Here is an 11,614-nt window from a genome sequence, read left to right on the forward strand (position 1 = left end):
TTCAATATATGTATATGTCTATACGTATGGTAACAATGGATTACCTATCTTTTTACTGCACGCATATATTGTAATATACGATTACCATAAATATAATATTATTATAATTAAAAAAGAGAGGAAATGATAAGGTAATCTTACGCATATGGTGTAATAGTTCTTCAAATGAAAAAATCAGTTGCTTTAATTGTAACGAAAAATTATTTCTATGTTTGAAAATATTAATCTTTTTACTCATGTTCATTAGAACATTTTCTTCTATTCGTCAAGTAGTACCTATCCTTGAAGTCTTAAAACTCTTTAACCCCCTATATTATAAATTAATGATACAGAAGCAGTTTATATTATGACTTATAAAATTATATAACCATTTTCTTACAGGATGTTCGTGATAATACCGTTGAAGATTTATATATAGATGACGAATTCGGCGACAGTTTAAATATTAATATGGTTTTGTTAGGCGAAGATGTACCAATTGATGAAGATTTCTTATCTGACATATCTAACTTAGATATTACAAAATAATAATCATCACTTTCATTATAATAATTTATTAAATTCTAACTTTAAAAAAATACAATAAATGTATTTTATGTTCATCTCATTGATATTCATATAATAGTCATAAATAGTACTATAATAATGTATAGTAGCATCAGAGTACTGTAAAATTTAAAACATATCAACACTTTTGTGTAAAGCTTAAATATATGTAATAAATAACACCATTTATGTGAAAAATATCTGATAACAAAAATAAATGATTTTAATATAAAATCTTAATTATAATTAATTTATATATATATACACAAATAAAATGTTTTAATTAATAGATACAATATTTAATGTGCGAAGATAATATTATATGTGCAATATAAAAGATACATGATATTGACAAAAAGAAAGAACTAGCATATCTGAAATAAATTTCATATTTCCTGCACCATATTTGCTACAGATTATGTAATACGTCGAAAAAAATTTTAGTACGTTTTTTAATTTATTTCGTTTACGAGAGCTTTCTAAGTATTAGATTCAATTAAATTGCTAAACCAAATACAGAGACAATGCAGTACATTGTCTTATTTTCCCAACGAACTGTACAACTACCATCAGTAGCATTATCCCAAAAACATGAACTTGCTGTATGTAACCCAGCTCCATTCTTCTGCATAATGACACAAGTAACTAAAAATATTTTTATTAGTGTAAAAACAAGATAATAATAATAAAAATAAGTATTAATAAATAAACACAATATCATACGCTAATGAACAAATCTCACCTATATACTTATATGGCTTTTGTAGTTTTGTAAGATTTCCCAAACATGCTTCAACAACATTAGATGTCCACTGATTTACTTTATTGTGCTGATAAGCATTTCCACCAATAGACATTTCAATTGCTTCCTTGATAATTTTGCTCACATCGTCTACCACAAACTGGGTCTAAAATAATAAAATGTAAGTAAAATTATATTTATACTTAATTTCTTCAACTACATGTAAATTATAAAATATTTCATTAATATAGAGTAAATAATTTACATATTCTAAAAAAAATTAGTTACAATTATTGTACGTATAAGTTGATATGTAGATAAATTTCAGACAAATCTAGTATTCATGTGACAGTCTGAAAGTGATAAAATTCAAAAGATGCTTACTAACCTCCTCTTGCATATCTTCCATCATCTTGTTTAATTTTTGTTAAATGACACACGAACGAACAATCTTTACACCAACCAAAAAGTAATTAATGCCTTCAATCAAAATGTAATTAATATAGTGATATCATGAATACCGATTGCTGTATCTTTTACAAATCATAGTTACAAATCAAAAAATGACACAAAATGTACATACATATTCTACTATATAACTTCTATTTCTTCATACCTTACGTATTCTTGATCATAAAAAATACCGGTATAAATAATTTAGAATACAATACTTTTATATCTGACACAAACTACTAACAAAATTCTCAGCAACTTTTGCACTACAAAAGTAAGTAAGTACAGACAACTTGACAGTGCTACCAACAATAAAAATTAATATCCATTAAATTAATTAATAATAATACCATAGAAGATAGGATCCTTATAGAGCTTGAACTCTAGCGTTCTCCCACAATCAATTTCAAATGCGCATGCTTACTCTGCGTTGTTTCACAGCAAGGTACAGGATAGACATAATATGCAATGTAAAATTTTGTCACATGTCACGCCTTATCATATCGACTAAGGCTGGTTTTGCATGGCAGCACTATAAATAATGGGAATAAAAATCAAAAATATTGAAATTTCAAATCACAATTAGTACAGTGTTGCGGATATAAAAAATTCAGTAACTTAAAACAACAATTGACACAAATTCAAACACAGTTGAACAAGAAGGAGAATAATTTCAATATTGTTCACTTGTAATTATGAACATAATGTAGAAGAATCAAATAAACGGTTCCCAGAACATAGTAAATAAACAAATTTCAATGATTTAGTTCTTAAAAAGATGAAAAATTTATTATATACTTGATTATTTACAGTTATTTAAAAATTTCAGAAAGAATTCGTTAAAATGTAATATTTTTTTTAATAATGAAAGGAGACTTGTATTTTGATATTTGAATAAATTCATTTTGTTAAAATTCATTTTGCTGAAAGTACAATATAAATCGGAAAAACTGTGATTTCGCTCTTTATTATTAAAAACTTATTAAAGTTGTAGGTTGAATAAGAAGCCATTGGTAAACCATAACCTGTTATGACGGAATAAAATATGCAGTATATATTTCTATACAAAGAAGAAATAAAAATGTTTCGCATGCATATAACAAATTGTTAACGGTATATTGTGCAACGGATTAAGCTCAAATTCTCCCACACTTTCGAGATATGTATGAAATATACATGTTTCCATTCAAAGTAATTTAAATATTTTAAAAGTAAAACTTTTATTAAATTATCGTCGTGAACATAAGGTTCCTACATATCATCCAGTGCAAACGGTTAAACGAAGCATTGTTTTCGATGGGGCGAGGTCAACGATATCGTGACTAACATCGGTAACCCTTAGCTGTAAATGGGACAGTCTCGACAGTACAAGTTTGTCGCAAACTCTGAAACTGTGAGGGCTGGAGTCTTCTATCGCGTATTAGTAGCTACTCCTGAAATCGCCTGTGCTTTCCTAGTCCTTCCTGGCCATCTCTTTGGCCACCAGTGACCTACTCCTAAATCCACCCTTGGTCACTAGTGACCGCACTGAGCAGTTGAGATCAATGCTCACCAGCGGTCCTTAGTTCAATCCGAGTTATGTATCGATTGCAAACAGCGATTTGTGTCGCGTCTTTTTTACCTCCGATCTCTCCTTAGTAGCCTCGAATATGCCTCGTGAGGCATACTTACCAAAAGGAACTAGGTACGCAGTAAAATAAAACTATTGCGTGTCTCACTTTTTGATGATTCAATGGCGTTGGGCACAGAAGAGTTCCTCTATGCCGCCGGAAGCCGGCGTGCTCGTCGCAACCCCCACTCTGCTGTCGTCACGAAGTGAAGGTACTTATGTACTTAGGTATTTAGCCCCTCAACAGTGTTCCCTCACTGCTTCTATTCTTGAAGCTGTCCGAGACTGGTATGTAGCAGTTCTATTTAGTGTTCAATCCACAGGTAAAAGTAGTATGGAGGGGGTAATTTTTGTGAGGGGAGTATCACTAGAATACCCGTGGGCACCAAGTTAGACACCCTTAATGTATAAAATAACCACGGTATATGTATCCTTTACAGCATTAATTCTCGGAAATTTTCAAAATCATTGTTTGAGTGACTTTTGAATTAATCTTATACGCAAAGAAAGTTCATCTTTAAAATAAAGGATCAAATTTCAACTGGGAGAAAAGAAATCTCCAAGGAAATAAGTGGAATTAACATAACATTGAAATATAGTAATAATACAATAAATAAATTTATTACATCATAAACACAAATTTAAATTAAGAGTATTGTCCAAAACATTTAAAAGCACAAATGTGGATTCAACGTTCGATTTGTACTCTCACGAAAATTTCAGGAGGAAATATAACCTTTTTTAAAAAAGTACATTCTAACACTGTAAGAACGTTCTATAATGACAATGCTGCCATCAAGTTTTTGATACGCAATATAAATCAAAAACGTTTTGATCTTTCTAATATAGCATATAAGGTGGAAGAGCCTAGGAAAGAGGAAAAATCAATATTTGATTACGTATTTACTCCACAAAAAGCACGTGAAAAACACGATTTTTTAGCATTTTATTTTAAGACATGGTGGCAACACAAGGTAAAAGAATGGAAGAAATTTATAAATAAATTTTGGTACGAAAAGGCTACGGAGTTTGGACCCAATATAGCAGCTGCTGTACTTGTTTTGAAATTTGGTGGAAGAGTGAAGTTCTATCATAAAAAAGATTGGTTCAAAACAGGTCAAATTCGTTTGCCATTTAACTATGATCCTGAATATATTGTAGAAGGATTAGACTTAAAGGCATATCCCATAGAATTTGAAGATCTTAATATCTTATGTAATCTTTTTCAACTTCGGTTGCTATGTCTCAAAGGATGTAAAACCATTGATGATTGGGCAATAGACAAGTTAGCTATGGAATGTCCTTCACTAGAATACCTTGATGTATCAAATTGTATAAATTTGACAGAAAAAGGATTAGTAGCATTATATAAAATGCCAAATCTAAAAAAATTAATTGTCACAGACTTTTATAACTCTGCTGCATTTAAGTTAACTTGTTTCATGTTAGAAGATATAAACCCATACTTAAAATGTGAAATACACACACCAGAAAGTAGTCTTGTAGCAGACAGCTGATAATTTTGAGAAAAATACTGTAGTGCGTTTATAAATTCAAAAATACATTGTATTATCAATATATAATAACTACATATTCTATTTGTAATAACTAAGTATTCCTTACTAATTTGTTCTTTTCCCTACGTTTCTTTATATAGTACAATTCTGCTTTATTTGAAATTCCATAAGTTTTTATATCTTCTTTATCGTCTATTAATTTTACGTTTTCGAAACATAAATAATATTTTTTCCATACATGCTTCCAACTTATTATTCTTTTAACATTCTCTCTCTTTAATGATAAAGTTGTATGTCGTTTAATAGCTTTTTTAAGGTCTAAAACTGTAGTATTATAAGGTGGTACCTGAATGTAAGGAAAATGAGATATTATCAAACTTTTCCATTGATTATTCAATGTATAAGATATTAGATATGATACATAAATATTACTTTTAAATGTAAAAAAAATAAATACAAAAATTAGAGAAAATATGTTACCACAACTCCAAGTTTTGGCAGTTCTCCGCGATTCAAGTATACAGTTATTGCTTGCCCTTGTGCAACTGCCATTTGAGCTTTAAGCTCTTCAATTGTCACATCCGCCGGTAAACCACGAAAGAGCGGATCACTTTCAATTATATTATCTATTGCTTCTTTAGTTAATTTCATTAGTTCCTCATGATCAAATTCTGGATTTTTATTTGACGTTTCTTCCTTTTGAAATAAATTTTCATTCTCTCTTGAATTTTCTGATTTGATGTCTTCGACTATATTTTGCATTTTGTTGGTGCTTATTTTTGTTTGGTATGTAAGATAAGAGAAGATAGAAATTAAAAAAAATACCAAATAACAATAATATCAATGTTGTGCTTCCTGTAATATGATGCGGTTGTATATATACGATAACAAAAAGTAAATATCATATACTTGAATGTGTTATATAAATATATATATATATATATATATATGTAGTTGACTAGGCAGCATTTAACCATTTTCCCTTACATTTGACGCATGCGCAGACGATATTTATTAGTGCATTGAGGGCGCAGTTGTCACCGATCAATCTCGGTTGCATTTGTATGTATGCAGTTTATTCTGCAATTTGGTGAGCTTTAGTGTGCTGTACTTCCATGCATATTGTGTTATTTTTCGTTAACATTTCTTGAAGCGTGGTGATTGTTGATTACATCGTTCGGAAGGTATACTAGTATTTAAATTCGAAGAGCATTGAAATCAACACATTTACCAAGATGACGGTCATCACAAAGGCTATTTGCGAAAAGAAGACGGATAAAATGGAAAAACCATTGTTTGTTGAAGAAAATGCAACGGTCAGCACTATTTTTAAAATTTTTGAATACAAAAATTCATTATGTACCTGCGTGCTTCATAAATTGAATATCGCTTGTTTTTCAAAACAAACATCAATTATTTACCGTTTTAATCATTCAGATTGTTGATTTTATCGAATATATTTGCTAAATAAATTTTTTATTACATATGCAGTAATAATCTTTTTTACTTTGTGAGAACTGCGTATATGATATGATATTTGATAATTATAGGTTGCATGGATCTGTATGCGTATAATCTATCTGTGTTATCACAGTTGTGAGATTATGTATACTTGACGATATCTTGAATAATATAAACGTTAAATATGTAATAAATAATATTTCTAAAAATTTGTATTATATAATATTTATAAATAAGTACCTTCTTTATTCAAGTATTTTTAAAGTAAAGGGTTTATATACCATTTATTATATTATTTAATAATTTATATTATACATTAGCTTTATAAAATATCTTCAATTTAAAATGAATAATTTGAAAATAAGTTAAATGTTTATTATTTGAATTATATATGAATACGTGTGTATAAATGTTTTTAGGATTTTCAAAGTATTTAATGTATATAAAAATTATTATAAATACAAAATATTTATTGTGTCATTGAATAATTAGAAAAATTATATCACAGAATTAAGAAATAAATATATATTGTCAAACAGGAAGATGCAAAGGGAGATCCAGAAGCACAAGTTCAGAAAACTGATGTGGGCGGGCATTGCATTATCTCTAGGAAAAATGTACATCGTTTTCATGTTACACCAATACCATTATTATTTCTTGTTGCATTGATGATTCTAATAATTGGTGTTACTGGAGGTCTATACATATATAGACAATATAGAACACAAATGCACAGATTTAGAACTGGATGGTATAGCATTCCCTACGATAGTTCAAACAAACCATATAACAATAATGCAGTTCATCAAGGATTATTAGCAGACTCTGATTTGTTTAAAAGTTTAACAAGAGTTGCAAATCAAGATGCAATGAATACTGAAAAAAATGTGGATAATGACAATAGGAAAAACTCATTTTTCAAGGAGCGATTTGAATTTGATTTAGAGAACGAGCATTATGAGAAAATTTATGTGCCTGATTTTCGTGGTGGACTTAGAGGCAGATTCATCTATGATTTTAACATTGTACGTAAAATAAATTATAACATTTTGAGAAAAAATTTATACAAAGTAATAGTATGAAATTTTTATGTGCATTATTATAGAACAAAACTGGGATTGTTGATATTAAGAGACAATGCTGTTTTGTAATGCCATTAAATCGTGAAAGAGTTTTACCACCACGTAATATGTATGATCTTCTAAGAAAAATGTATAATGGTAAGTTTCTTATATTTTGTGAAATTACCAATTTTTAATTTTAATTTTAGAAAGATTGATTTATGTTCAATATAGCTTTACATACACATCTAAACATATGTATGTAATGTTTTATACATGTGTGTATATATTTTATTAAACTAGGGGGAAGAGGAGAACATAAATGTTGTTGGATTAAAATGCTTGGAACAGAGAAAATTAAAAATACATGAAATTTTATTTTTATAGGTTTACATTAAGTTAAATTTTAACTACTTATTATTAATGTTAATCTATAATATTTTTCGCTTTAAGCGTTTCGATCTGCAGAAACAACATTTATGTTTTTAATCCATCCTATGTATTGTTGTTAGTTACAATCAGATATAATATATATTCCTGTTTTAAAATCATTTTGATTTGATATAAAAATTTTGATACTACATTAAAAATTAATTAGGATATTAGATTAAATAGGATATTCAAATCAAATAGGATAGGAATACAAACTCTGATTTTAACTATTTTAAATATTCCAACATCGATTTTATAATGAAAACTTCCCTTGTTAATTGATTATCTCATATAATTGTTTTTGCAGGTTATTATAAACTAGATACTAAAGTTGTTAGAGAAACAATGAGAGTAGTATTTCCGGCAATCACTGATGAGTCTGTTGTTGGAACATATATAGCTCATGAATGTCACGGTTTACCTATATATATGTTGACAACAGTAAATTCAAATGGTTAATAGCTATTATATTTAATATCATGTAAATGTTAAATAATAATTATTATGATTTATCTATTTGTTTATATTGCAGTTGTCAAACGCAGCATATCAAATGGTATATTTGGACAGTTCGCAGGAAAAACTATTGTAGAACTAAATATTTTGAACTTAGGTGAAGTTGATAAATATGAAAAAAGTTCAGAAAAATGAAGAAAAGGAATTTATAATCATTCATAATAGAATATTTACTACTGGTAGATCAACGTATAAACATATTATCCAACTCAGCAAACTTAGGTAAATTTTTCGTAAATACCTGGAAAATAATTCTTATTCCCTTTAATTGCTTTTTCTTTAAGGATTTTCCGATCAATAGCTACTCACTCTTAAACATACATTCACTTTCAGGATATTCTTAAGTCTTCCCGTCATTCCATACTTTAGCTTTGAATCAGTAAAGCTGTACTAACAATAAAGTATTATTAATTAATGTATATGTATTTAACATTTCATTAGAGTTGAATTCAGTAACAGACCAAATATACGTGTCTGATATAATTACAAGTCTATTATGTTTTAACACAAATTTAGTTAAGTTCTTTGAAACATTGATGGTGCTTATGAATGAGGTAAAAATGGATTTTCATGTTTGTTTACTTTTTATGCTAAAATTCTGTAATGTACAATTTTAGTAACATATAAAAATACATGTTGAAATCGTTGTATACTCAAAACATATCGCACAAGTGATTTATTCATACTTGTACAAACTCGCATTTACTTGATTTTTCCAGTTGAATACTAATTCCACGCATATCATGGATTTTAACATTTTTATCAAAACACTTTTTTTATAAGCATATTTAAAGTCAATGATTATGTGAAGACCAATTACAGTATGTTCATATTGTATCAATACCTTTTAGTAATAAATGCATTAGCAGATTTTTTTTTAGTAGGTAATAGTAAATATTGTATAACAATACATGTGATCTATTGAAAGAAGTTTAATATTAAAATATGTACCGAAGATGATAAAATATGGATAATAAAGTTGCTGTGACCAAATTAATAGTGTGGGAATTTAAAATTAAAGCATGCGATTAGGTGGTTCTATATTAAACTTCCTTTCTATTTTATAACATTTTTGCTAGAAATTTTAGTTGGGTCAATGCATTCTACTTAAAAGTCTTTCAAGATAATGAAAAGAAGTAAAGGGTATAGTGTTATTTTATCAAGTTTATTTGTTTTGTATAACACGTATACGCATGACATTCAGTTATCCAACTAGGTATTTAACAATTATAATGTAAGTTTATTAAATACACGCAAAATTACTTTACATACTTTACAGAAAAATTGGAAACTGCCTTTCCAATTTAGCTACCTTACTACGTGTATACGAAACTTGAAAAAGCACTTTCTTCATTATAAAGGAATCCTTTTATTTTAAGATATTCATGTAAATTTACAATATTATTCAACACTTTTTAATATTAATTATGTTTATTATTTAATGTATATTTTGTATTTTACACTACATTTATAAATCTGTATGAACAAAATACTATGAAATAAATATTTACTTGTGTTTTGAAAGATACAATAATAAAATTAATTTCTAATTCTCTGATTTTTTTGTATGTCGATCTATTATTCTTAGAGCATAATTATATGATATTCTTTTGTTAAAAATAACTTCTTGTAATGAGATAACCATTATAAATTATCCTATATAGGAGACATATAAACATTTATAAATTCATTCCTTCATTATAAAATAACTTACAAAACATTAACATAAATATTTTAATATTGTTTTTTATTTAGCTATTGACTAAAAATTCAGAGCAATGATATAGTTACATTGTTAATATAAAATGTATGAATACAAAAATTACAGGCGAATTATTCAGTTTTAAAGAATAGGTTCTGTTTTAGTTATTGAAATATATATTTTTATATTATTATTAAGTTTTGTCTTTACAATATTAGTTATATTTCAAAAATATGTATATTGGCTTTCTAATACCTCTGCTATATCTTCACTAATACATTTAAATGTGTGGGCAATAATTCAATGCTTTTGCTTAAATTTTTCTATAAGTAATGTTGCAACAGAGTAATAAAGTTGCTTAAGGTTCAACAAGTGTCAGATATAACTAATTATATAATTGCATATTTTATAATTGTAGAAAAGAACATGTAATTTAAACTTCATTTTAGAATCAATAAAAACCACATTACACTGACATTAGTGGTAAAAAGACTGAATGAAAGTATGTATACATTAAAAAAATATATGTGTTTATGGATAATAGTGTATGTTCTATTAACTGTAGTATAAGGAAATAAATGATGTAAAGTAAATACATTTCGTTGTATTAATTATTAATTTAACAAAACCTGAAACCCAGTGAAATTATTTTTTCGTGTACAAGGTAAGAATAAAAATCATAAAATATTTCTGTTTACAATAATGTATGTATCTATTTATTACCCGTTGATTTTTGTCTACGTTTATACATGGTGTAATGATTTGTTTTACATTACTGCCACAAATGTGATTTAAAATGTGTTATTATTTTTTTAAATAACTTATTATTTTAAAAGATTATGAATTTAATACAATTATAATTAATCAACAAGTAATTGAAGTTAATAAAAAGTTGTGTGAATGAAAATGTATTTTTCTATAAAATAAAAACTAATCTTAATTCGTTTTATCTTAAGGTGTTACAAATTTTAAAAAAGTAATTACGAATGTTTTAACATTTTTAAGCGAGAGAGTTTTAATAGCTGAGATACAATAATAATTACCAATTAACTACTTTTTCTGTTTCTGAAACATATTTAACCGACTCAAAATAGAAGTGTTAATACAAAAATAGTTAATAATAAAAAAATAATTTCTGTTTAAAAAAAGAGCAAACAAATTTTAGTTCTGGAAATAATGGTAAGTTGCATTCCATTATTCTTTTTCCTGAAGTTCGTACAAATTTTGAAAACAAACTCAAGATTTGCAATATTAATGAATAATATGAAAGAGAAATTAGAAAACTATAGAAACAAAATTCATTGAAGAAATAAATTTGTATTTTTTGTATTCATTGTATTTTAGGAATTTTTGAGAAGTGTTACAATAGAAAAAATAAGAAATATATTTCCAAATCGAGGCATCAATGGAACACCATGTTCAGAAAATGTTTTTATTTTGCTTCCTTACACGCGCTGTAATAAACAATGAATTAAATTCTGCTCTCTTTACCGCGACAGTACATAAAATACGTATAAAATGAAAACATTCGTAGTTAAATAAAAAAAGGAATATTGGTAAGAATATACGAAATAT

General features: G+C 27.1%; 5 protein-coding genes across 13 annotated transcripts in view; 3 read left to right on the forward strand and 2 right to left on the reverse strand.

Moving 5' to 3' along the window:
• LOC116431042 (uncharacterized) overlaps positions 1–733 on the forward strand; it is a 33,367-nt gene extending 32,634 nt beyond the window's left edge. For all 3 annotated transcript variants that reach the window (XM_031985932.2, XM_031985931.2, XM_031985934.2), the window contains one exon: positions 382–733. In XM_031985932.2, coding sequence (XP_031841792.1) covers positions 382–528 — 147 coding nt within the window. In that variant the 3' untranslated portion in view covers positions 529–733. The remainder of the gene's footprint in view (positions 1–381) is intronic.
• Positions 734–744: 11 nt separating this feature from the next.
• Positions 745–2,247, reverse strand: Dlc90F (dynein light chain 90F). 6 transcript variants are annotated; one of them, XM_076367541.1, is made up of 4 exons: positions 2,092–2,247; positions 1,677–1,768; positions 1,289–1,454; positions 745–1,191 (listed from the first exon to the last, which is right to left on the reverse strand). In XM_076367541.1, the coding sequence occupies exons 2-4, from the start codon at positions 1,698–1,700 to the stop codon at positions 1,043–1,045; spliced, it is 339 nt and encodes a 112-aa protein (XP_076223656.1). In that variant the 5' UTR covers positions 1,701–1,768; positions 2,092–2,247; the 3' UTR covers positions 745–1,042. The 6 variants fall into 6 exon arrangements, with proteins under 6 accessions (XP_076223656.1, XP_031841801.1, XP_076223657.1 ...); XM_031985941.2 differs by having other exon boundaries at positions 1,677–1,739; positions 2,092–2,219; XM_076367542.1 differs by lacking the exon at positions 2,092–2,247 and adding an exon at positions 1,872–2,075 and having other exon boundaries at positions 1,677–1,739.
• Positions 2,248–3,577: 1,330 nt separating this feature from the next.
• LOC116431044 (distal membrane arm assembly component 2) lies at positions 3,578–4,867 on the forward strand. Its single transcript, XM_031985936.2, has one exon. The coding sequence runs from the start codon at positions 4,031–4,033 to the stop codon at positions 4,865–4,867; it is 837 nt and encodes a 278-aa protein (XP_031841796.1). The 5' UTR covers positions 3,578–4,030.
• A 23-nt stretch (positions 4,868–4,890) lies between these two features.
• Positions 4,891–5,629, reverse strand: LOC116431045 (U11/U12 small nuclear ribonucleoprotein 25 kDa protein). The gene is made up of 2 exons (XM_031985937.2): positions 5,348–5,629; positions 4,891–5,213 (listed from the first exon to the last, which is right to left on the reverse strand). Exons 1-2 carry the CDS (start codon positions 5,627–5,629, stop codon positions 4,959–4,961), a joined length of 537 nt encoding a protein of 178 aa, XP_031841797.1. The 3' UTR covers positions 4,891–4,958.
• A 244-nt stretch (positions 5,630–5,873) lies between these two features.
• Positions 5,874–9,334, forward strand: LOC116431043 (uncharacterized). Of its 2 annotated transcripts, XR_004235848.2 has the most exons (6): positions 5,874–6,183; positions 6,868–7,353; positions 7,434–7,548; positions 8,129–8,275; positions 8,354–8,559; positions 8,671–9,334. XR_004235848.2 is itself a non-coding variant. In XM_031985935.2 (5 exons), exons 1-5 carry the CDS (start codon positions 6,103–6,105, stop codon positions 8,470–8,472), a joined length of 948 nt encoding a protein of 315 aa, XP_031841795.1. In that variant the 5' UTR covers positions 5,874–6,102; the 3' UTR covers positions 8,473–9,334. The 2 variants fall into 2 exon arrangements, 1 of the variants encoding a protein (XP_031841795.1); XM_031985935.2 differs by having other exon boundaries at positions 8,354–9,334.
• The last annotated feature ends 2,280 nt before the right edge of the window (positions 9,335–11,614 follow it).

The sequence above is a fragment of the Nomia melanderi genome, chromosome 5 (assembly GCF_051020985.1).
Source record: "Nomia melanderi isolate GNS246 chromosome 5, iyNomMela1, whole genome shotgun sequence".
In the NCBI taxonomy this organism is placed as follows: domain Eukaryota; kingdom Metazoa; phylum Arthropoda; class Insecta; order Hymenoptera; family Halictidae; genus Nomia; species Nomia melanderi.

Coding starts and splice junctions, on each gene's coding strand:
- Dlc90F (XM_076367541.1), bottom strand. CDS start 1,700: ATGATGGAAGATATGCAAGAGGAG. Junction 1,455..1,676: donor TGGAAGATATGCAAGAGGAG/GTTAGTAAGCAT, acceptor TTATTATTTTAG/ACCCAGTTTGTGGTAGACGA. Junction 1,192..1,288: donor AAAGCCATATAAGTATATAG/GTGAGATTTGTT, acceptor AAATATTTTTAG/TTACTTGTGTCATTATGCAG.
- LOC116431044 (XM_031985936.2), top strand. CDS start 4,031: ATGTGGATTCAACGTTCGATTTGTACTCTCACGAAAATTTCAGGAGGA.
- LOC116431045 (XM_031985937.2), bottom strand. CDS start 5,629: ATGCAAAATATAGTCGAAGACATCAAATCAGAAAATTCAAGAGAGAAT. Junction 5,214..5,347: donor TGCCAAAACTTGGAGTTGTG/GTAACATATTTT, acceptor CCTTACATTCAG/GTACCACCTTATAATACTAC.
- LOC116431043 (XM_031985935.2), top strand. CDS start 6,103: ATGACGGTCATCACAAAGGCTATTTGCGAAAAGAAGACGGATAAAATG. Junction 7,549..8,128: donor TCTAAGAAAAATGTATAATG/GTAAGTTTCTTA, acceptor TTGTTTTTGCAG/GTTATTATAAACTAGATACT. Junction 8,276..8,353: donor GACAACAGTAAATTCAAATG/GTTAATAGCTAT, acceptor TTTATATTGCAG/TTGTCAAACGCAGCATATCA.